Consider the following 23,513-nt stretch of genomic DNA (forward strand, 5'->3'; position numbering starts at 1 on the left):
TACTCGAGCGCGACTCGGGTGGCTTGTCTTCGCAGATAAAAATACCTTCGGAATATCAAAAGGAGATGCACCCAATGGGTCCAGCACATGCATACTGGCACGCTGCAGCACATAATGTGGTCAGCATCCAAGACACGCAGCCCTGTGGTGGTTTTCACCAGGGTTATTACTGTTGTGCCGGTGCCATGACCCGGATGATGTTCGTCTAGCACAACCTTTACAAATTTTTAAAAGCACTTACAAAAAAGGCTTTCTGCCTTCTGGACAGTTTGTGGTCTGATCTGTAGAACAGTTCAGGGCCTTTTTTTCTCTTCTTTTGTGGCAAAAACTGTATAAAACAACAACAACAAAAAACCCTGTTTGTCCTCATCTAAAAAAACACTCTTGATTCTTCTGCGCCCAGATGCTGCAGAATCCCGACTCCCTGTGCACACCACTGCGGTGTTTAGCGTAAGCGCGACGATACAGGTCCAGCAATATCACGATCTACAGGCAACGTCACAAACTAACTATTGCCCACCAGAAAAATCCTGTCTGTTATTGATACTGGCTCACTGCCGTATTTTGTGTTCTAAACACGAGCTCTGTTTTAGGTCCTTAGCTGGTTTTCCACAGAGGCTGCTAGCACACGCCTAGGCTAGGCCATCTCTGTTGCCCTTGCTGACCTGGCGCAGGTGGGGAGCGGCTTCGGGGCAGGCTGGCTTTAGCTCAGCCCGGGTGCCCGCAGCTAAAACTGTGCTCAGTAATATAATGAACCGATTTCAGCCCCAGTCAGACGGATGAATTAAACATCACCCCACTTCTCCTCTCCTCCCCTCCTCTCCTCCCCTCCTCCCCTCCCCTGCCGTGTGCTGTAAGGTGCCGTGGTTCCAAACCTCAATTTAGACAAACGCTGCTTTCAGCAGGAGGGCACTGCGACAGGAGCAACAGAAAAGGGTGTGCGCACGCAGTCCTTGTTGTTCAGGAATGCTGCTTTCTGTGTTTTTCCACTGAGCTGCTGCACAACGGTTGAAGTGAGGTGTTGCGCTGCAGGAGTTGGACTCTTTAAACGCGGATCAGCGTGGTGTTAGAGGGATGGCATGCAGCGAATCTAAACTGCTCAGTGAGGGGAGGGATTGTATATCTTTGCCACAAACAAACAGGAAAGAAGAGGCTTGCATGTGCACACACACGCTGTGCTCATGACAAGTCTTAGGCCTCATGGTGTGTTTGTTACAGGTTCATTTATCTGCAACTTTTATCCAAAGCAACTTACAATTATGACTGCAACTGGAGGGTTGAGGGTCTTGCTCAGGGGCCCAACAGTGGCGGGGCTTGAACCAGCAACCTTCTGATTACTAGTCAAGCCTCTTAACCACGGAGCTAGGTTCACTGAAGGACCTCAGGTGGCAGATTCCCTGCTGACAGTCTTGCACACAGGCTAAAGACCTAGGACAAAACCCAGTCATGCATTATTGTTACATATTAATAACTTGTTATGATTATGACTTAGTATGATTACGTTTATACTTCTGTGACATTTTCCAAATGATATCTCAGCCTTTTTTAAGGGAATAAATGTAGGCAACATGATTTTCACCACTTGGATTTCCATCATGCGGCTTTTTCACGCACTCGGTGAGTGCCAGCTTTCTCCGAACGTTTGGCTTCTGGTTAGATGCCACCGCACGCATGCGTGCCTCAGTTAGGGCTCAGCATTGGGGTGGGTGTTGGGTGTGGGGGGTGTGGGGGGTGGGGGGGGTGGGTGGGTGGGGGGGTGTCATGCCTGAGGAAGAGGAGATTGACGCTCACAGCGGCGGGGATCCTTCCTCCTCTCAATTATTCACACCCAGACGCCCTTGGCTCCACGGCCACTCCTGTCCTGCGACTCTTTCGCTCTTTTCTCCATCTCCCTCTCTTCTATACCTCATCCCCTCTTCTCTCTCGCTTTCTCTGTCTTCACAGACAGAGCTGGAGCCAGCAGAGAAGGTCACCATGGGGGTTTTTCCGACACCCCTCTGCTTTCTCTCTTTCACAGACCCATTATTCTTCCATGGTGCTCATCTCTTAGTGGTCAGTGGCCTGTCAGTGCCAGGGCTCTACTGTTCCAGGGTCAGCTTTACCGTGGCTCTTTTTGCTGCTTCGAGGCATCTGATGTGGCAGTCACCGGAGCTTGACACATTCAACACACTTGACACACGGTGCTCTGCACGAGGCTGAGTTTGTTATGCTGCATACGGCTCAAGGCATTGTTTGGTGTCACACAACAGGTCACATAAGTAGCGTCTTCACCCACACACACGCACGCACTCCCTGACCCCGTTATTAGAAATGCCTACCTTGCACCAACACACTCCGGACACTTCATTCCGTACACCTGTTTGCTAGGTGCGTGTTACAGGTGTGCAGTGACCTTTCACCTACAGATATGCAGTCAAGAGAAGTTATGCGACCACTAAAAAAACGTTAGCAGAGTGTTCTCAGATCAGGCATGGTAGTTTAGGGAAGTGTTCCTAATAAAATGGCCGATGTATGTGGTCTTAAGAGATTAGTTTGACACCTCTATCAGACAAATCTGTACTTAGAAATAGACTGACAAATGAAAACTTAGCGGTGAGCTACAGAACTGCAACTGTCTCTCTGTGTGAGACAGGGGCAGGGTTTAGAGTCCCTGTCTGTCCCAGTGGTCCCTAGTTAATGGTGCTTGAAACAAAGGCTACAAACGTCTCACCACTGGTGCTGGACTTGTTAGCATGTTTGCTGGATCTGAGCCTTAAACATGGCAGTTGGAGGTTTTAGTGTGGTGATGATGTGCCACTGCACAGACATGATGTGATAGAGATAGATAGATAGATAGATAGATAGATAGATAGATAGATAGATAGATAGATAGATAGATAGATAGATAGATAGAGAGAGAGAGAACTTTGATCTTGAGCGAAATTCCAGCATTACTGCCATCAGAAACAGAACTGTAAACATCACTAATATTTATTAGACATCTAACAGAAAGATAAATGGAGAAGAAAAGCTACAGATATACAAGTAGAACCACAAACTATACTGATGTTAATGGGAATAGTGGAAACGTGTTTATAAGGATGTTAATGGGAAGAGTGGAAATGTGTTTATAAGGATGTTAATGGGAATAGTGGAAACGTGTTTATAAGGATGTTAATGGGAATAGTAGAAACGTGTTTATAAGGATGTTAATGGGAATAGTAGAAACGTGTTTATAAGGATGTTAATGGGAATAGTGGAAACGTGTTTATAAGGATGTTAATGGGAATAGTGGAAACGTGTTTATAAGGATGTTAATGGAAATACTGGGATGGTGTTTAGTGAGGATGTTAATGGGAATTGTGGGATGGTGTGTAGTAAGGATGTTAAGGGGTATAGTGGGGTCGTGTTTAGTAAGGATGTTAATGGGAATAGTGGGATGGTGTTTAGTAAATATGTTAAGGGGTAGAGTGGGATGGTGTTTAGTAAGGATGTTAAGGGGTAGAGTGGGATGGTGTTTAGTAAGGATGATAAGGAGTAGAGTGGGATGGTGTTTAGTAAGGATGTTAAGGGGTATAGTGGGATGGTGTTTAGTAAGGATGTTAAGGGGTAGAGTGGGATGGTGTTTAGTAAGGATGATAAGGAGTAGAGTGGGATGGTGTTTAGTAAGGATGATAAGGAGTAGAGTGGGATGGTGTTTAGTAAGGATGTTAATGGGAATAGTGGGATGGTGTTTAGTAAATATGTTAAGGGGTAGAGTGGGATGGTGTTTAGTAAGGATGATAAGGAGTAGAGTGGGATGGTGTTTAGTAAGGATGTTAAGGAGTAGAGTGGGATGGTGTTTAGTAAGGATGTTAAGGGGTATAGTGGGATGGTGTTTAGTAAGGATGTTAAGGGGTAGAGTGGGATGGTGTTTAGTAAGGATGATAAGGAGTAGAGTGGGATGGTGTTTAGTGAGGATGTTAAGGGGTATAGTGGGATGGTGTTTAGTAAGGATGTTAAGGGGTAGAGTGGGATGGTGTTTAGTAAGGATGTTAAGGAGTAGAGTGGGATGGTGTTTAGTGAGGATGTTAAGGGGTATAGTGGGATGGTGTTTAGTAAGGATGTTAAGGGGTAGAGTGGGATGGTGTTTAGTAAGGATGTTAAGGGGTATAGTGGGATGGTGTTTAGTAAGGATGTTAAGGAGTAGAGTGGGATGGTGTTTAGTGAGGATGTTAAGGAGTAGAGTGGGATGGTGTTTAGTAAGGATGTTAAGGGGTATAGTGGGATGGTGTTTAGTAAGGATGTTAAGGGGTAGAGTGGGATGGTGTTTAGTAAGGATGTTAAGGGGTATAGTGGGATGGTGTTTAGTAAGGATGTTAAGGAGTAGAGTGGGATGGTGTTTAGTGAGGATGTTAAGGAGTAGAGTGGGATGGTGTTTAGTAAGGATGTTAAGGGGTATAGTGGGATGGTGTTTAGTAAGGATGTTAAGGGGTAGAGTGGGATGGTGTTTAGTAAGGATGTTAAGGGGTAGAGTGGGATGGTGTTTAGTAAGGATGTTAAGGAGTAGAGTGGGATGGTGTTTAGCAAGGATGTTAAGGGGTAGAGTGGGATGGTGTTTAGTAAGGATGTTAAGGGGTAGAGTGGGATGGTGTTTAGTAAGGATGTTAAGGGGTATAGTGGGATGGTGTTTAGTAAGGATGTTAAGGAGTAGAGTGGGATGGTGTTTAGTGAGGATGTTAAGGAGTAGAGTGGGATGGTGTTTAGTAAGGATGTTAAGGGGTATAGTGGGATGGTGTTTAGTAAGGATGTTAAGGGGTAGAGTGGGATGGTGTTTAGTAAGGATGTTAAGGAGTAGAGTGGGATGGTGTTTAGTAAGGATGTTAAGGGGTAGAGTGGGATGGTGTTTAGTAAGGATGTTAAGGGGTATAGTGAGATGGTGTTTAGTAAGGATGTTAAGGGGTAGAGTGGGATGGTGTTTAGTAAGGATGTTAAGGGGTATAGTGAGATGGTGTTTAGTAAGGATGTTAAGGGGTAGAGTGGGATGGTGTTTAGTAAGGATGTTAAGGGGTATAGTGGGATGGTGTTTAGTAAGGATGTTAAGGGATAGAGTGGGATGGTGTTTAGTAAGGATGTTAAGGGGTAGAGTGGGATGGTGTTTAGTAAGGATGTTAAGGGGTAGAGTGGGATGGTGTTTAGTAAGGATGTTAAGGAGTAGAGTGGGATGGTGTTTAGTAAGGATGTTAAGGGGTATAGTGGGATGGTGTTTAGTAAATATGTTAAGGGGTATAGTGTGATGGTGTTTAGTAAGGATGTTAAGGGGTAGAGTGGGATGGTGTTTAGTAAGGATGTTAAGGGGTATAGTGAGATGGTGTTTAGTAAGGATGTTAAGGGGTAGAGTGGGATGGTGTTTAGTAAGGATGTTAAGGAGTAGAGTGGGATGGTGTTTAGTAAGGATGTTAAGGGGTAGAGTGGGATGGTGTTTAGTAAGGATGTTAAGGGGTAGAGTGGGATGGTGTTTAGTAAGGATGTTAAGGGGTAGAGTGGGATGGTGTTTAGTAAGGATGTTAAGGGGTATAGTGAGATGGTGTTTAGTAAGGATGTTAAGGGGTAGAGTGGGATGGTGTTTAGTAAGGATGTTAAGGGGTAGAGTGGGATGGTGTTTAGTAAGGATGTTAAGGGGTAGAGTGAGATGGTGTTTAGTAAGGATGTTAATGGGTAGGGTGGGATGGTGTTTAGTAAATATGTTAAGGGGTATAGTGGGATGGTGTTTAGTAAGGATGTTAAGGAGTAGAGTGGGATGGTGTTTAGTAAGGATGTTAAGGGGTAGAGTGAGATGGTGTTTAGTAAGGATGTTAAGGGGTAGAGTGGGATGGTGTTTAGTAAGGATGTTAAGGAGAAGCAAAGGTTTAGTACTAAAGTGCACCACTTTAAGTCTGGGTGATGCCATACTTTTTGCATCATGCCACGGCTTGGTATAATAACAACTGAGCATCAGGTGGATTTCCCCCTGTGTGTGTGTGTGTGTGTGTTGGTACCTGAGTCCCTGAGCAGCACTGTTGCAGGCAGGCCCCTGTCAGCATGTCAGGTCGGGAGGTTGCGGGGGCGAGCCCCTGTGCCCTGTGTGCTCCAGCACGCTGAGATGGAGCACTCTGCATGTCCTGCCTGGCTCCTCACAGCTTGGCCCTCTGCACCGGTTCCCTTGCACAGGGAAGGGCAGCATTTTCTTTTCAGAGCCGAGTGCGTCCTACATCTTCGCCAGTGGAGACGTTAGTAGTGGGGTCGGCCGTTAGCTGCCATTCTTCCTGCCAACGGGACAGCACTAGTTAAAGTGTCCTTCCTGCCCATCGGTACTGCTGTGCAGAGAGACCTGAATCATCTGCTAAGACTGTAATCCCTAAAGAAATGGAAGCCTTGCAGAAAATGATGTATTGTCCCGACGCCATCAGGGCACTAGACGGTTCACTTACTCCTTACTTTCCAATCCGAATTACGTCCGTTCTAAATGAGGAGGGAGATGGGGTGGCTGGTCTGTTTGACGTCACACAGAAGGGCAATCAGTGCATGTCAGTGGCTTTCATGTAGAAGAATATCTCTCTCTCTCTCCCTCTCTCTCCCTCTCTCTCTCTCTCTCTCTCTCTCTCTCTCTCTCTCTCTCTCTCTCTCTCTCTCTCTCTCTCTCTGTGTCATCCTCCCCCCCTCTGTCTGTGTTTTTCTGTCTGTTCCTCCATTGAGTCAACTACAGAACACATATACCTTTATCAAGCCATCAATCAGCCCAGGAGGTATTGAGCTAGCACACCCCAGCTCTCTATTCAACCACGTAATAACCATTGATTGACTTGGCTTGATAAAGGGGAGAGTAACTTAATGGCACTAGTCATAATGCCACTGTAATGTTAATCTTCACACTAGGAGTGCTGCTGGCGCTGGTGAATACTCTGGGAAGCTTACGAGCTGGTCTGGGATCAGCGTGTGCAGACACAATCGCGCAGGTTATGACTTGGTCATATATGATAAATCAACCACTACATCTGACTGTGATGGGATTTTAACCACACACCTTTGTATTTGGTCTACAACGTTATTCCGCAAAATTGTTCCACAATAGTATAACACAGTTGCTTAAACAGGTATGACAGGTATGTGTGTGTGAGAGTGTGAGAGAGAGAGAGTTCCTTTAACACATGTGTTTCACATTCACTCCCCCAGTACAAACAAGTAGAACAGTACATGTCCTTCCACAAACTTCCGGCGGACTTCCGACAAAAGATCCATGACTACTACGAGCACCGTTACCAGGGCAAGATGTTCGATGAGGAGAGCATTCTGGAGGAGCTGAACGAACCACTCCGAGAGGTGAGACAGAGATGTGTGTGTGTGTGTGTGTGTGTGTGTGTGTGTTTGTGTGTGTGTTTGTGTGTGTGTGTGTGTGTGTGTGTGTGTGTGTGTGTGTGTGTGTGTGAGTAAACTTCCATGGAAAAACAGGCCCCAGGGGCTCCTACCATTGTCCATGTTCTCTTCTCACTTTCCAAAACAATAAATAGATGCTGACAATGAAATGTGTAATGCTGTACAAAGCAATCTGTGTCACTGTAAACCACATGCCTCGCACAGCCTGCTACGGCTTCTCTCTCTCCACTCTATCCTCGGGAATATATGTGTGTGTGTGTGTGTTTGTGTTTGGATTGTATTACAAACCCTGTGTGTGGAAATACTACATTTAAACACCTTGTCAGCATTTTCTGTGGCTACACTGATGTGTTTCTAGAATAGACCCTAGCATTGAGGCGTGGTGAGAATGGCTTTCACTAAGAGTACGTGTGACACCCCCATCATGGTCTAAATGTCCCTCAACCTCTTTTAGGAAATCGTGAACTTCAACTGCCGTAAGCTCGTGGCCTCCATGCCGCTGTTTGCCAACGCTGAGCCCAACTTCGTCACAGCCATGCTGACCAAGCTACGGTTCGAGGTCTTCCAGCCCAGGGACTACATCATCCGCGAGGGCACCATCGGCAAGAAGATGTACTTCATTCAACACGGCGTGGTCAATGTCCTCACCAAAGGAACCTTGGGAATGAAGCTTTCTGACGGCTCCTATTTCGGAGGTGCGATCGCCTGTTTTTCATCTGATCTGTTTATCAGTGCCTAGATGAGGTTCAGGTCAAGCCTTATTAAATTGGTCACATTCAGATTAAATAATTTAACATTTGGAGTGAGATTTAAGACGGTTGATTGATCTCCTCACTTCCAGCATCTCTTCAGGATCGAACTACATTTAAACGAGCGGAATATTTAAACGCTAAACAGTATCTTTCGTGCCGAGTGATACAACGTGATAGCTCATCTCAAGTACCCTCTGTTGGTTTTTTGACAACAGCATGGACAGTTTTAGACAGCCGACCAGTGCCTCGCTGACATGCTTGTGTGTCTAATCAGACTCAGATCAAATGGCAAATACATGCCTTCAGTTACCGGGTTCTTTGTTGAGGGCACTCTGCGCAAATGCTGAACTTTTGCCCCAAGCTGGAGGTGCATTAGGGTGACCTTTCAGTCACTAGTATTTCAACTAGAAGCCTTCATCTAGAGCAACAACACTGGCCCTTTAGTAATGTATTCAGGAATCAAACTGCAACAGATCAGTAAGATGTTTCTTTGTGAGAACTGATTTGACTATGAAATGGTTCCCAGGATAGAAGGTGAATGCGATACTCGAAGCTGAGTTCTATGCTTTAAAAAAACCCATCTATTTATTTTTTTGTCCTCAAAAATGTTCCTAGTGCCAAAATGGAATTGTAGAGATCTGGAGCTTCGACATTTATTTATTTTTCCCGTAATTCTAAGACGTGCGTAAAGAAAGTATGTGTGGCGAAGCTGAACAGTGAAACACGATCCCCCTGCTCTTTGCGATTCTGGATGACTCTGCACTCCCAATGTCTGCCCCCAACCTCCGCATGACCTTGGAAAAGGTCACGTCCCAAACCGGTGCCTTCTGTAGCCAGAGTTCAAAGGGGTGGTAGAAAGGGCCTCCCCCGGGGAGCCGGGCACCGCCGATCCTGAGCGTGGTCTGGGAGAAAGATCGTCAGGGGCAGGAGCAGCACAGAAGTCGGTTCCCTTTCAAGTCATAGTAGTAGTCTCAGGGGCAATGCAAAACACCAGAGACGCATAAACTAGATGCAAGGCAATCTGTGTGTGTGTGTGTGTGTGTGTTACCTAGCCTACCCAGGTAACATGATCAAAAATGGCTAGTTTCTCTGGATAAGAGCATCTGCTAAATGAGTAAAATGTAAATGTTCATAAACATGACTATCAAAAAATGGACATTGTAGGGGTCTATTGATGCTGCTTCTATTTAAAAATAATAACAGGGTTTAAGTCAAGGTTAGGTCTATGTATAGGTATGCCATTACATTACATTACAGTAATATTGTAGGTCATAGTATGTGTGTGAGTTTGCGTGTGGGCGTTAATTTGCGCTCATGTCTCTGATTGAAATGCTTTGATCTGTTGCCTCTTTCCTTGATGGATTCCTCCCTGCAAGGAGTGAGCGAGTGGAGTGATAACAGCCGTAGCCTCCCACGTAGAGTATACTGGAGTCGGCATACGTTGATCCAGAACCGATCCAGAAGAGGCAGGGAACAGTCTGAATGGTGACAGAGGCTACTTTCACAGTGGCTAGTGGTTTTAACATAGACAAGCTGTTCTACAACACTTTGGTCTCTGACAAGATCAGCCCTGTTGTAGCTGTAGTGAAGGTGGACTACGAATTAGCTCTCTGATGAGCAGGACAGTGGTAGCTTAGTGGTTAAGGTACTAGTAATCGGAGGATTGTTATTCAAGCCCCACCACTGCTAGGTTGCTGCTGTTTTGCCCCTGAGCAAGACCGTGAACCCTCAATTGCTCAAGTTGTACCCAGCCATGATTGTAAGTCACTTTGGATAAAAGTGTCAGTTAAATGCTATAAATGATGAAACTTTGATAAATGATGAAACTTTGACAAAGGTTATTGAATATGCATGAACCAATGCATACCTGGAAAGTTTGACTCAGTTCTCAGTCTGGTACAAAGTGTCTCCACCAGTGTCTCCACTGTTCCAGGGCTAGTTTGATGGTGAGAAGCTCCCAATTTGCTACGTCATAATTCCTCTCGACTGCTTGTAGTTTCTTTGAGTAGAATGCGCAGGGGTACAATGTGGTGGAGTGCCTTGTCTCTGGGACAAGACAGCCCCTATTCCTACTTCTGATGCATCGACCTCTAGGATAAAGGGCAGAGAAGGGTCAGGCTGGTGGAGGACAGGTGGTGAAGTGAAGGCTTCTTTCAAGGTTTGGAAAGTTTGGTTAGCAGTCATAGTCCACCTACTGTCCTGGTTCTTGAGAAGATCAGTAAGGGAAGCAGAGTACCAAACCCCCTTATTAAAACTGGCAAACTCTAAGAATCATTGTACTTCTTTGATCATGGAGGGTTTAGGCCAATTCAAGACCACTGATCCTTTATCCGGGTTCATGGATATGTTGCCTGGTTTGATGGTGCAACCTAGAAAAGTGACAGATTCACAGTGGAATTCACATTTTTCTCTGCTTTGGCAAACAGATGATGTTGTCTGAGATGTGTCAGGATGGCTGTTACATGTTCCAAATGTTCTGCTTCTTACCGAGAAACTATACGGAGCTCATCAATATAAACAGTCAGGAATCTGCCTACCGTGTCCTGAATGATTTAATCCATAAATGCCTTGAAAACAGAGGGGCTATTGGACAGACCATAAGGCATGACTAGGTACTCATAGTGTCCGCATGATGTTATGAAGGCGGTCTTTCACTTGTCACCTTCACATATGCGTATGAGATTGTACGCGCTACACAGGTGTAATGTGAAGATTATGGCTCCTAGATTATGTTCATGGGTCAAAGAATTGAGGCGAAGAAGGGAGGAGCATTTCACAGTCACTTTATTGAGGGCCCAGTACTCAATGCAGGGTCTTAATCCTCCTCCCTTTTTCCCTATAAAGAAAAATCTGTCAGCTACTGGAGATGTGGAGGGTGGAATAAATCTGTGTTGAAGTGCCTCAGAAACATAAGCCTCCATAGCAGCCTCCTTTAAGTCTAAGCCTCCTAAGTGAGTAGGGTTCAGCTCTCCATGGTAGAGGAGCCCCAGGAAGGAGTTCCACTGGACAGCCCCAAGGTCGGTGGGATGGAGGTTCAGTGGCCTTCTTATGGTCTAATGGGATGGACTGTCAATTTGAGGACTCAGGGCTTTCTATAGTAGTGGCGAGGTTTGTCAAGGACATACAGTTGGAAACAGTGTTTACTCCAGGATGTCAGTTCGGTGGTGTACCAAGAAATGCTATGGTCATAGGCAGATATCCAGGGAAAGCCTAGTATAATAGAGTCAAGAGACATTGGTAGAAGCATGAATTGAATCAACTCACTATGAAATAGGCCAACCTTAAGAGTGACTGGCACAGTTTGGTTTCTAATAACACCTTCACCAGTAGGTTGGCCATTAGGGAAATTAACACATAAAGGGGGTGTAAGGTAAGTGTAGCTAACCTTTAATCTAAAAAATTGCCTGCTGCTCCAGAGTCAACCAAAGCAGTGAGAGAAACACAGTTACTATTGGTGGAAATAACAACAGACAGAGTAAGATGATGATTGTTAATGTGCAACAGTAATAACGTTCTTACGTGGGTTGTGGATGTTGATTTCCTCTCACTTGCTCTAAGGAGACAGTTAGGGCATCGATCATGGCAATGGCCATCTGCGATGCAGTAAAGACTTCATCCACTAGGGAGGTATCAAACTCATTCCTAGGAAGTGACAGGTGAGCGACCCAGCTTCATAGGTTCGGGAACTTTGCTAGGTTCACTTACAGGGTTCTCTGAATGGGAAGTATGTTGGGCCGTGGTGTATGTTGGTGTTTGCAAGGGTCTATGAGTGTGTCGGAGATTATCCACAGTAATGGCGAGCTGAATGGGTTCAGATAGCGTGTCCGAGTCTCCTTGGCAACCGAGCTCCGAAGAGAGTCCGCAACTAAACGCAGTTCTCAGTGCTGTATCGCTCCAGCCACAACCAGCGGCAACTGTACGGAATTCTCTGGCATACACAGAACCTGCGCATTTCCCTTGCCGCCTTTCACGCCAAATGGTTCCTGGATCCTTTCCATCAGCAGGACGGTCGAAAACCGCTTTGAAAAGATTGTAGAATCCAGTTTCAGATTGCAGATTGTAAGAGGGGAGTTAGCTGGTAATCTTGGTCAGGTCGGTCCAAGGTCAAAAGTACAAGGCAGGGCCCCAAAGGCGTCCAGGGGTGGGGCAGGACACAAGGTCTGTAAAACAGGCAGAAAGAAGACAAACATGTAGAATAGTAGGGTAGGAGGGTAAAAGGAGGGTAGTAAGTAGGGTAGGAGGGTAATAGGAGGGTAGTAAGGGAGAGATTAGTCAACAGCTGTACTGATTAAAACCAGATCGGAGACGTTCATTGTGGCTCGAGTGCTTTGTTACATTTGTTTATTATAGTGCTTCTAGTGAATTCGATGCCTTTGGTCATTAGTAGAATCTTAGTCAGTGATTGTTATGCATGTGTTTTCCATTTCTGCTTAATCAATAAAACATCCCTTAGTTATTACGTCTGTGAGTCAAGAGTGATGTTCTAATGTTTGGTAGACAAGAAATAATCACATATTTCATGAGTTGAGACTGAATTATTATTCATTATTGAATTAATTAAAATGAATACATTTTCTCTGTTAATCATGGTGGTGCCCCATTTAACCTTATTAACTGTGATTGTTAAAACCACTACATATTATGGTGCTTTGTGTGAGGATATGGAAATCGCTACTAAATTTTAGAATATCACTTGAATTAGCCTCTTGAACAAAATCCTGTAATCAAATTTATGCCATGGTTAAAATGTGGTTGTGTTGTGTGGTCATGGGTCAGGTGTATGTGCTGATAAACAAGTTACTTATTGAGTATATTGTGTGGCAACAGATTGTGTTACAGCTGTGTACATATTGCATAGTTCTGGACTCAGATTAATGCATGCTGCACTTCTGAGATATGCATTACCATTAATCCAGTAATGTGAATTTCTGCCAGTTGAAAGAGGGCCCTCAGTAGGATATCTAGTGTGTATTAAGTAGCCTAAAATAATTCTGTGAAAAGTGGGAATCGCCAAAAATTGAGCTGGAAACTATCTGGAGTTGCTTTTTGGTAAAGTGTGTTACTAGCATACCAAACTGTTTTCAGGATACTATTTAGCGTGGTCTTACATTGTGTCAGAATTTAAACTGGCGGTAGTGACTCTGGGCCCCAAGCATCCCTTAGTGGGTTTTACTAGATGATACGTCAATACTTGTATAGTTCTTCATGAGATCCCGGGTGGACTGTGACCACACCTTGCTGCCAATTGTGAGAAATCTTGGGAAAAAGTAACCTTCTGTCACCACTGTGTGGCTGAGTTAAGGAAATACAGATACACCTATTCTGTAACGAATGCCCAAGTGCCGAAGGGCGTGGAGCGGGACACACAGACTCTCGACGAAGTGAAACATTTAATGATACAAAAACATAAAGATGATGGTGGCACTCACAAATAACATTAACGATACACACGGACACACTTAACACTAACGACTTTAACATTTAACACAGGCTAGACAAACATGATAATGGGTATTACATTCAGACGCTAACAAACATACAATGCCCAAGGATGACCCACACACTGACGGGGGTTTAAATAGACAGACACACACTAACACTTAACCCCATACAGTTGCGTCCCTTCACGGGGGTGTGGCTACAAACATGGGTGAACCCCCCCTGCACGCGGCAGACCGTACCACTTTTACGCCCCCACATGGGAGTGTCCTGTGACATATTCTCCATTACACCTGATCTTCCATGGCTTCTTCATGAAGTACTATCTAGATCCTTCTCAAATTAATTGAACAGTATTTTCTCTGTGTCTGTTCGGATGGGATGTGACCCTGCTTGGAGCCCTTTCATGTTAGGATTCTTCTTCTTCTTCTTCTTCTTCTTCTTCTTCTTCTTCTTCTTCTTCTTCTTCTTCTTCTTCTTCTTCTTCTTCTTCTTCTTCTTCTTCTTCTTCTTCTTCTTCTTCTTCTTCTTCTTCTTCTTCTTCTTCTTCTTCTTCTTCTTCTTCTTCTTCTTCTTCTTCTTCTTCTTCTTCTTCTTCTTCTTCTTCTTCTTCTTCTTCTTCTTCTTCTTCTTCTTCTTCTTCTTCTTCTTCTTCTTCTTCTTCTTCTTCTTCTTCTTCTTCTTCTTCTTCTTCTTCTTCTTCTTCTTCTTCTTCTTCTTCTTCTTCTTCTTCTTCTTCTTCTTCTTCTTCTTCTTCTTCTTCTTCTTCAGTGCATTCAAACGCATTCCAGTCCGTTACTCCTATACTGTATGTCATACAGACAATATTCTTTTTTCCAGTCATTACTAGTCTTCCAGTCTACAAAAAAGCCTCAAGAACCCATAACCTCTGCCCACTTTGATTTTGAGGTCATTTGCATAATATACAAACTCACATACATTTTTGAGCATGAACTAGTCCTAGGATTTTCACCAAACCTACATAAATCTGGTATCCAGACACAAAAGTCTGAAGTTTAATAATTATCAAAAAGATCTGGAGAGTTCTATGTTGTTTAGTTTCCATATGCCAATCAAATCAAGGGGCAGAGATTCCGCTGCAAAAACTGAACATAAACAGCTCAAACTCATGAACGCTTCAATTCAATGACACCAAACTTTACAGAGATGTGCCCCATATGTGTATGGGGCAAGTCCACCATCTTCGTGCACCTGCTTAACTAGGGGGTGCTATAACAGGGAAGAAACTGTCACACATACCCAGATTGTCCAATTAATGTGAAACATCTATATGCATGTATGGAGCAGGACCTACAACAGGGATACTATATCTATATACTATATGGCATCAGCCAATCAGATTTCAGTACACATTTCATAGGCTTAGCATTGGTCAATCCAAATGTAACTTGAATGGTATGGTCATGTATGCATTCTCTCAGACATAGTCAAGTTTCAAGGGAATTGACCACTGAATGGAGCTATACTAGACATTCCAGTATATCTCCTACATAGTTTCACTTGGCAATACAAACTTGGACTTGAATCTTTGCAGGAGTCCAAACAATTGTGAAATTGCAGGTGCCTTTCATAAATGTTTAGTTTTGCCACATTCATTAAGAATATAAAATTTGCACATTTCAAACGAGTCCTAGGATTTTCATTCAATCACATCAAATCAGGTCTTGAAATAATCTTTAGAGTCTGAAACTAAATAACTAAATACTTTTTGACTGTATGTGACTGCAACACATCAAAAGTGTACCAGTATCACATATGGGTACTAGTCAAATTTATATTCACACTACCATTCTGAGGAAAATTGCAAAGTTTGAGGCAAATCTTTTGCCAGGAGGCTCTTCAGTGCAGAATGACCCATTTTGCTTAGAATTGTAAGCCCTGTGTTTTCATACCTAAATAGCCAGAAGTGAGGAACAGCGAGTCACATCAACACCGAAATTTACAGACAGATATAATGATAGTCTGATGTTGCCTGTGGAGTTTGAGCCACTTATGACATCGGAAGGCGCTACAGTAGACAATTACCTACTTTGTCTTTAATCACAGGGCTTGTGTTTAAAAACCTAAACGATAAGAAGTCAGAAAAAGTGGTTCACATCCACACAGAAATTTACAGACATACTTGTCATGAGAGAACAATGTTGTACATTGATATCAGATTCAGAAGGTTAAGGGCTGAACATGCCACTTTGTAAGTTTTAAACATGAATTACTTGCAGTCATTGAATCATATAATCAGCACAGGCCTTTAGCACAGCACAGCACAGTATTGTACTTAGCTTTTATATAGCAGCACCAAATACTCAAAAACTCACTAGCACGCATACACACACAAACAGACACACACACACACACACACACACACACACCCTACCTAACTGTTGGGTTCACCTAAACACTCTTGCTCTCTCTCTCTCTCTCTCTTTATCAAACACTCACACACAATCAAACTGACATTTGGCTTCTTACTTATTTATCATCTTTCCAGTGTGTGTGGTCACAGAGTCTGTAGCATAACTAGAACTATATTCAGTCTTTACATATACATATGCTTTCACTCACTTAATACACTCACAACTGAACTTCACACAATACGTCACAACTTTAATTTGAAGTTTGCTTGATATGTGTCAATATTATTCAAAATAACAGTTACTCGAATGCAATATTTTAACAATAATTGCAAAGAACAAAGCTGTTTACTGTATACAACTGTATACAAGGTGACCACCCAGTACAATAGCTATGTCACCTTATTAACTCTTCAGAGTATTGCTACACGTTAAACTGAATTATGTATTAGAATTAGATATTTTTGATAAAAGGAGTATAAATTTAAACTGCATGGCTCAACCTTCAGATACTTGTTCACAAAAACGTCCCGCCAGTAAGTCTTGTTTGTATGAATATATTTGATACAGTGTAACAGTTAATGAAGTTTAATGAAATACTATATAGAACAGCACAGTAAACAGGGCTACCCAAGTGTGCTTGCAGTTATGTTATCCTATAATTAATGCAGGATATTACAGCAGCACAGTGCAGTTCTGTTGTTTATATATCATCACCAAAAACTAAACTCTGAAATTCACCACCATTTCACATTAGATTCAACATGCAAGTTTGTGCATTGACCTGTCTTGGTTGCAAAGAGACAGGGTGTTTTAACAAAAATATTCACAGATGTGATGTAACCAGATACATGCATATAGCCTTTCACTCAGTCCCGTCACAACTAACCAGGTGTAACAGTTACTGGAAGTTACTTCCACACGTTAACACTAGTGCTAAGGCATACACTACTTGCAGTGTGGTGCAACAAACAAATAGAGTAGCACTGAACACTTCAATCTTAGACCATCATCAAAAACTCAATCACCAGCTTTTCACATTAAATGCAAACTGCTATTGTATACATTTAAAAACCTTTAATGACAGGTTTTAATGGAGGGCAGGGGATATCCCAATCAATACTTGTATATGTCTATTGCTGTACAGGTTTATTAACTTAGCAAGCTCCTCAATCAAATTTCCAGTTCATCAAAACTCTTTATTTCATTGTCACCTAACCACAACCACCTTTTTAACAGCATCTTCATGAAATAGTGGACAAAGTCAGAATGTCATGTGTCCATGGCCGGTGGTTTCTGTGTCTACGTTGCTTCATGTTATACTGTCGAGACTGTGCTTGGACCCGAAACTCCCACTTGTGGCTATATTTTGTTGTTGTTGTTATTTTTATTTTCTTTATTTTAGTGAAGTAATATTAGTAGTACTCCTACTATCCTTATTACTACTGCCATCATTCTTATAATAAAGATTGTTTTTAATCTGCATGTCCTCAGAATTTGTAGTAAAGTGACCAGTTCAGAGCCATAACTGATATTTAATTAGTCAGGTGTCATTTCGGTGAATGGTGAGATATCAGTGTTGCTGCCGACCATTTAGTGACCATAATGAAAGATATTCTGGAAAAAGGTTTATTCTGACACCATACCTGAGAATGAACTGGGGCCTAATAATGGACAAAGTATGGTGCATGGCGCACCATGGCGTGTACCACCTCTGTAAAAGGGCACAGCGCATAGTGTGCAGTGACATTCGGTGGAACCTCTTTGAATACAGAGCTGCTCCAGGACCCTGATTTAGCAAATGCAGTGCTTGCTGTTCTGCTTCGTTTTTGTCAAGGTACTGTTGCCTTCATCACTGATACAGAAGCAATGTTTCATCAGGTCAAGCTAGCAAATGGAGATTTTTCTACTGTTTCTTTTGTGGCCAAACAGAGTCACCTCTAAGGGGCTGATAGAGCACATGATGCTTGTGCATGTGTTTATGCAAAAGATATGTGCAGTATCATCCCCTAATGGTTGCTTTGTGAAAACAGCAGTTGACAATCAGAATGAGTGTCCAGAGTCATCGACACTGCGCATCAAAATGTTTACGTGGACGACTGTCTGAAAGCAGTCAGTGGGACAGAAGAGGCTATGGTTTTGCACCAACATCTCACCGAAATATATTCAAAAGGTGACTTCCATTTAAACAAGTAGATCTGTAATGATCGTGTTGCACTCTCAACCATTCCTGAGGAGGACATAGCAATTATCATGAAAGCCCTGGATTTGAGCAAGAACCAGTTTCCACTGGAAAGAGCTTTATGGGCTCCGTGGGGATGTTGAATGAGATCTCATTACTTTTAGTCTAGCAACCGAAGTGACTACCGAAAACTAGACGGGCCGTTCTGTCCATTTCTGACCCTCTGGGGTTTTTCGCTCCTGTCATTCCTGTAGCAAAACACATCTTGCAAAGCTTATGTAAACTGCAGCTGAGCTGCGATGGAGAAGCTTGCCTGACTTCTTGGGAAGTTGGGAGCTGTGATGCTGTTCTCCCTCATATGGTGATGAAGTGAATTATCTTTGTGCTAAAGAGTTCCTCTGTCTTTCGGAAACAGGTGAGCTCAACAAATGTAGCTCTCTGACTCCATTGTGTGGTTATGTGCTGAATGATTGCTACACTTGATAATTGTTGAATAATTGGTCTTTCAGCCCAGTTCAAGGAGTTAGAAGGTAGCCCATTGTGGTCAGCGCACATGCTGGCGTGATGCTTCACAAAGTTTTTATTTTATTGCGTAGAGGTATGCTTCGAGCATTTTCTGAGTCTGTGGAGTCTGCCCTCTCAGTTTTGTTAATGGTGGGAGCTGAGATTGTTCTGAGCAATTTAATATAAAATATATAGGTATCAAGCTATAAGTGAGAACCTTTAAAGTGAATTTAAGAAAATATGCAAAACAGAAACTTCAGAGTTCATTAAATATCAGTTGTACTCTACTGTAGATAGTAAATCAAAGTACATCAAACTCAAAGTCATCCTGCTCTTAGTCAGTAGATAACAAACATCCTTTTGAAGATAAATGAAAAGAAAAGGAAAAAGGGAAAAATTGACCCTTATAATTCACAATATCACAATACATCACAATAGTCAAGGAAGCATCGACTTAGGTCCCGGTACTGTAACAGAGTGCATTGCTTTAGTGTCCTGTTCCCTAAAGGGGGCAAACCTCTTGACAGCCTGGGTGTCTCTCAGTAGCCTGGCTGGACCATGGACGGTGGAGCAGGTCCCACGGTAAGTTCTCAGGATGCTAATGTCTGGCACCTCCGGGAAACGAGGCCTGCAGTAGACAATCCAGCTATCAGCTTCATTCCTCCCCTTCTTGTTCCCCTTCATGCTGCCACTGATTGGACCACCTCTGGAGAATCAGGACCTGCTCAGCAATATTATACATACCTTTTCCCCCTTTCTCCTCTTTCTTTCTTTTAGTTCACTTCTCTCAGCTCAAACAAATTTGGATTTTGCCACCAAACTAAACAAGCTCAACCAACACAGTCAAAATCTTAGCACTCAAATAAAGAACGAGGTCACTAGCAACTCGGCTCTACAACATAAGAGGAAGGTCATAGCCATCACCGTAAGTCTCCACTGCCCCTTCCTGACCAGTCTAACCTTTCGCAGTAGCCAGGGTAACGATGCCAACTGTTACTGTGCGGAGATACGTGCGTCTGCTCTTCTCTGCCCACAGCTGTCTTCATGTCAGTGTTCCAAAATTTCCAACTGAAGACAGACTACAGATTATCCCTCTGCTGAAACTTTGTTCTGGCCAGGGTGGGTTTTTGCTCAGACTCCCAAAGTGCCACACAAATGGTTTTACGTGGTCATGCCAGAAAGGCGTAAGAACAGGCATTTCCCTTTTTACGCTACCAGTTGGTATCAGTAGTGGCTTTATTGCTTATACAGCAAATTGGATCAGTTCACTCATTCCTCTCATCTGTGACGCTGCCTCTTCAGTCTTAAAATTAGTTCTCCCTCTGGCTGCGTCACCAGTTCTGCCTTCTCTGAGAGCTCTGGTTAAACTTCTCATGCTCGTTCACCACGAAGCTCGTGATTAATAAGTTAACTTTGTTGGTCTTTGTTTGGTTGATACGTAGATTGCCCGGTTGGTCATTCCCACAGGTCTTTTTTAATTAACCTAGTTAGCTACGCTAGTCCACCACAAATCATTTGTATTCATTGTGGCTCGAGTGCTTTGTTACATTTGTTTATTATAGTGCTTCTAGTGAATTCGATGCCTTTGGTCATTAGTAGAATCTTAGTCAGTGATTGTTATGCATGTGTTTTCCATTTCTGCTTAATCAATAAAACATCCCTTAGTTATTACGTCTGTGAGTCAAGAGTGATGTTCTAATGTTTGGTAGACAAGAAATAATCATGTATTTCACGAGTTGAGACTGAATTATTATTGAATTAATTAAAATAATAAATTTTATTAAAGTACAATGTTAAAGCCACTACATTGCAAAATATGGCAATTAAATGACTTCCCTATCAGGGGACAGTACATGTCATTGGATATGGTCAATGGAGTGGTTTCCTATTGCAGAAATGTATGAATGGAAATGAATCCAGTCACCCAACCAAAACACAGCAGTAAATCAATACATTGGCTAATAGAAAATGTACCATAGTTAACTTATTAATTTGCACTTTATAAAATGTTATGGAAAACTATAAAAAAGGAATACCCTCCAAATGCTTCAATCATCTTATGCAGACTGGTCCCAGCCGGCCAGCCCTGACTGGAGTCCTAAGAGTCCATTAATCACGTTCTTAAATCAGCAGCCTGTGAATGACGTTAAGAAATTATATAGTGCATTACAGAGAAGAAGTATTTATATAGATAATATATTTATTATTACTTATGAGATGATTATAGCATTAAAGTAGATTATTCAATATATTTCTAGATATTTTTGATGCGTTTTCATATATGTTTTTCTCCGTGTCAGAGATCTGTCTGCTGACACGCGGCCGGCGCACAGCGAGTGTTCAGGCCGAGACGTACTGTCGTCTGTACTCGCTGTCTGTAGACAACTTCAACGAGGTGCTGGAGGAGTACCCCATGATGAGGAGAGCCTTCGAGACCGTCGCCATCGACAGGCTCGACCGCTTAGGTGACCAACACACACACCAGACAAACACACACACACACCCACACCCCATCCTTTCCCCTGTTATAGCAGGGATTATACTAGTACGTGTGTTACAGCAAGGAGTGTTCTAGAAAGCATGGCAGAGTTAATGATTAAGTTAATGGTTACTGTCGACAGAAAGAGAAGGTAAACGTGTCATCCAACGTCTGGCCCCTCCCTCACAGGCAAAAAGAACTCCATCCTAATGCACAAAGTTCAGCATGACCTCAGCTCAGACGACTTTAACCACTATGAGAAAGAGATGATCCAGGAGATCGTGAAGTATGATCGCGAGATGGTGAAGTTGGTGGACCTGCAGCGGCCGAGGGCGATGTCCATGACGCCGTCCATCCCCAGCGGCATGTTCGGCGGGCCGAGCCAGGGCCAGGGCGCGTCTGCCATCGCCACGCTCCAGCAGGCCGTCGCCATGAGTTTCTGCCCCCAGATGACCGGGCCTCTGGTTGGGTCGGGCACAATACAATCACCCCGCATGGTCCGCCGCTTCCAGGTGATCCAGAACCTCTCCAGCCCTGTGTCGGCGTCCCCCATCCAGCCGTCCTACATCGGGGCCTGCGGCTCGGCCACCACGTCCAGCCCGCCCGTGCAGAGCCCACTGGCGGCGGCGGGCACTCGGACCTTTCAGTACGGCTGCGGCTCCTTGGGCGGGCGCACAGGTTCCCAGCTGTCGCTCGTCCAGCACCACGTGCCCAGCCCAACGCGGGCCACGCCGCACAAGAGCACCCACTCCCTGCAGCGCGGGGGCGAGCTGAGCCAGGACGCCCGGGCCCTGTCTGCATCGCAGCCCTCGCTGCCCCAGGACGGCGCGCCGGCCGCGGACCCCGGCACGCCGCCCTCCACCCACGTCTCTTCCATCTCCGTCGGGATGCCGCAGGTGACACAACCTAGCGTCCCCGGGCCCTCCGGAGTACGGAGTGCCGTGCCTCAGAGGATGGCGTTGCCCCACCAGGTGTCAGGGGCTGGGCCTTCGTGCCCCTCAACTCCGCCCCCTATGGGCACTTCACCAGGGGTGGGCGGGGCAGTGGGAGTGGGACCAAGTCCTCTTGACCCAGTATTGCACAAGAAAGGTTCTATAGTTAGCCTCCCTGAGACAGACTTCATTTCCAGATCCAGGCTGTCCTCAAACCTCTGACCAAAACACCAGCGAGCTGTGTCATTGTAAGTCATAATAGACTCTGTTCCCCAGATTTGGTTTTCTCTACACACCAGAGCCTTCTAGAGGTGGAGTATCTGGTGCATAGCTAATGATAGGTATCAAAGAGGACATAGACAAACCTGTTACTACAAGATAATTACGTTGCTGCTGTAACTAGATGGAAGAAGTGGGAATATTTTTAGTTGGCCCACTCATGCAGTCACTTTTGCATTCTGCTACCAGCCCCTCCCTCGCCGTCTTTGTTTTGAACAGTGTTAGGGTGAAATGTTGTGTGTTACTGCTGCGTATGTACATCCACAGCATTGGAGTCTGTGCAGTGCAGTCTGGTCTGAGCTACAACTTGCCCACAATCAGGGACTTGCATCACGTGACAATGATGAACCTTTTATGCTTTGCAGAAGTGTTTTGAGTGTTCCTCTCCCCTATATAAGCTATAATTGTAGCAAACTAATACCTGTTCTTCATGTACTTCATAAATATCAGTGAAAATAAGAATTATAGACCGCTGGTCGATCTTACATCGATATGTAAATAGGATAAATATTAAAAAGAAAGAAGAACATATTTATTCAAAAACCAAAGTTGAGCTTGAACACAAGGTTTGGTTGTGTCTGTGTCAACTGAGTAAATCAAACGAAAAAGAAACAAAAGAAGCGCCATTTATTTAACTGCCTTGAGTGTAGAAGCCATATACGTGGTCTCTGTGTGTGTGTGTGTGTGTGTGTGTGTGTGTGTGTGTGTGTGTGTAGAAGCCATATACGTGGTCTGTGTGTGTGTGTGTGTGTGTGTGTAGAAGCCATATACGTGGTCTCTGTGTGTGTGTGTAAGTGTATGAGTGTGAGTGTGAGTGTGTGTGTGTGTGTGTGAGTGTGTGTGTGTGTGTGTGTGTGTGTGAGTGTGTGTGTGTGTAGAAGCCATATACGTGGTCTGTGTGTGTGAGTGTGTGTGTGTGTAGAAGCCATATACGTGGTCTCTGTGTGTGTGTGTAAGTGTATGAGTGTGTGTGTGTGTGTGTGTGTGTGTGTGTGTGTGTAGAAGCCATATACGTGGTCTGTGTGTGTGTGTGTGTGGGGAGGGGGTGGTTGCAGGCATTTGGCTTGTTGTTATTTGCTGTTCTGTTTTCTCCACAAAGCAGTAAGGCTGAAGTGTTGTTTTGTTGGGCATTTTTAATGGAACACCCCACAGCCCCTGTGGAGGAGTCACAGAATTATTAGACCAGTGGCTCACTGTTAAGAG

General features: G+C 44.0%; 1 protein-coding gene across 1 annotated transcript in view; it reads left to right on the forward strand.

Moving 5' to 3' along the window:
• Positions 1-22,986, forward strand: part of LOC113581938 (potassium/sodium hyperpolarization-activated cyclic nucleotide-gated channel 2-like) — a 43,351-nt gene extending 20,365 nt beyond the window's left edge. Inside the window, exons 5-8 of the mRNA XM_035528432.1 lie at positions 7,171-7,317; positions 7,826-8,066; positions 20,921-21,085; positions 21,289-22,986. Of these exons, the coding sequence (XP_035384325.1) occupies positions 7,171-7,317; positions 7,826-8,066; positions 20,921-21,085; positions 21,289-22,253 (1,518 nt within the window). The 3' untranslated portion in view covers positions 22,254-22,986. The remainder of the gene's footprint in view (positions 1-7,170; positions 7,318-7,825; positions 8,067-20,920; positions 21,086-21,288) is intronic.
• Positions 22,987-23,513: the final 527 nt, after the last annotated feature.

This window comes from Electrophorus electricus, chromosome 7, assembly GCF_013358815.1.
Source record: "Electrophorus electricus isolate fEleEle1 chromosome 7, fEleEle1.pri, whole genome shotgun sequence".
NCBI lineage: Eukaryota > Metazoa > Chordata > Actinopteri > Gymnotiformes > Gymnotidae > Electrophorus > Electrophorus electricus.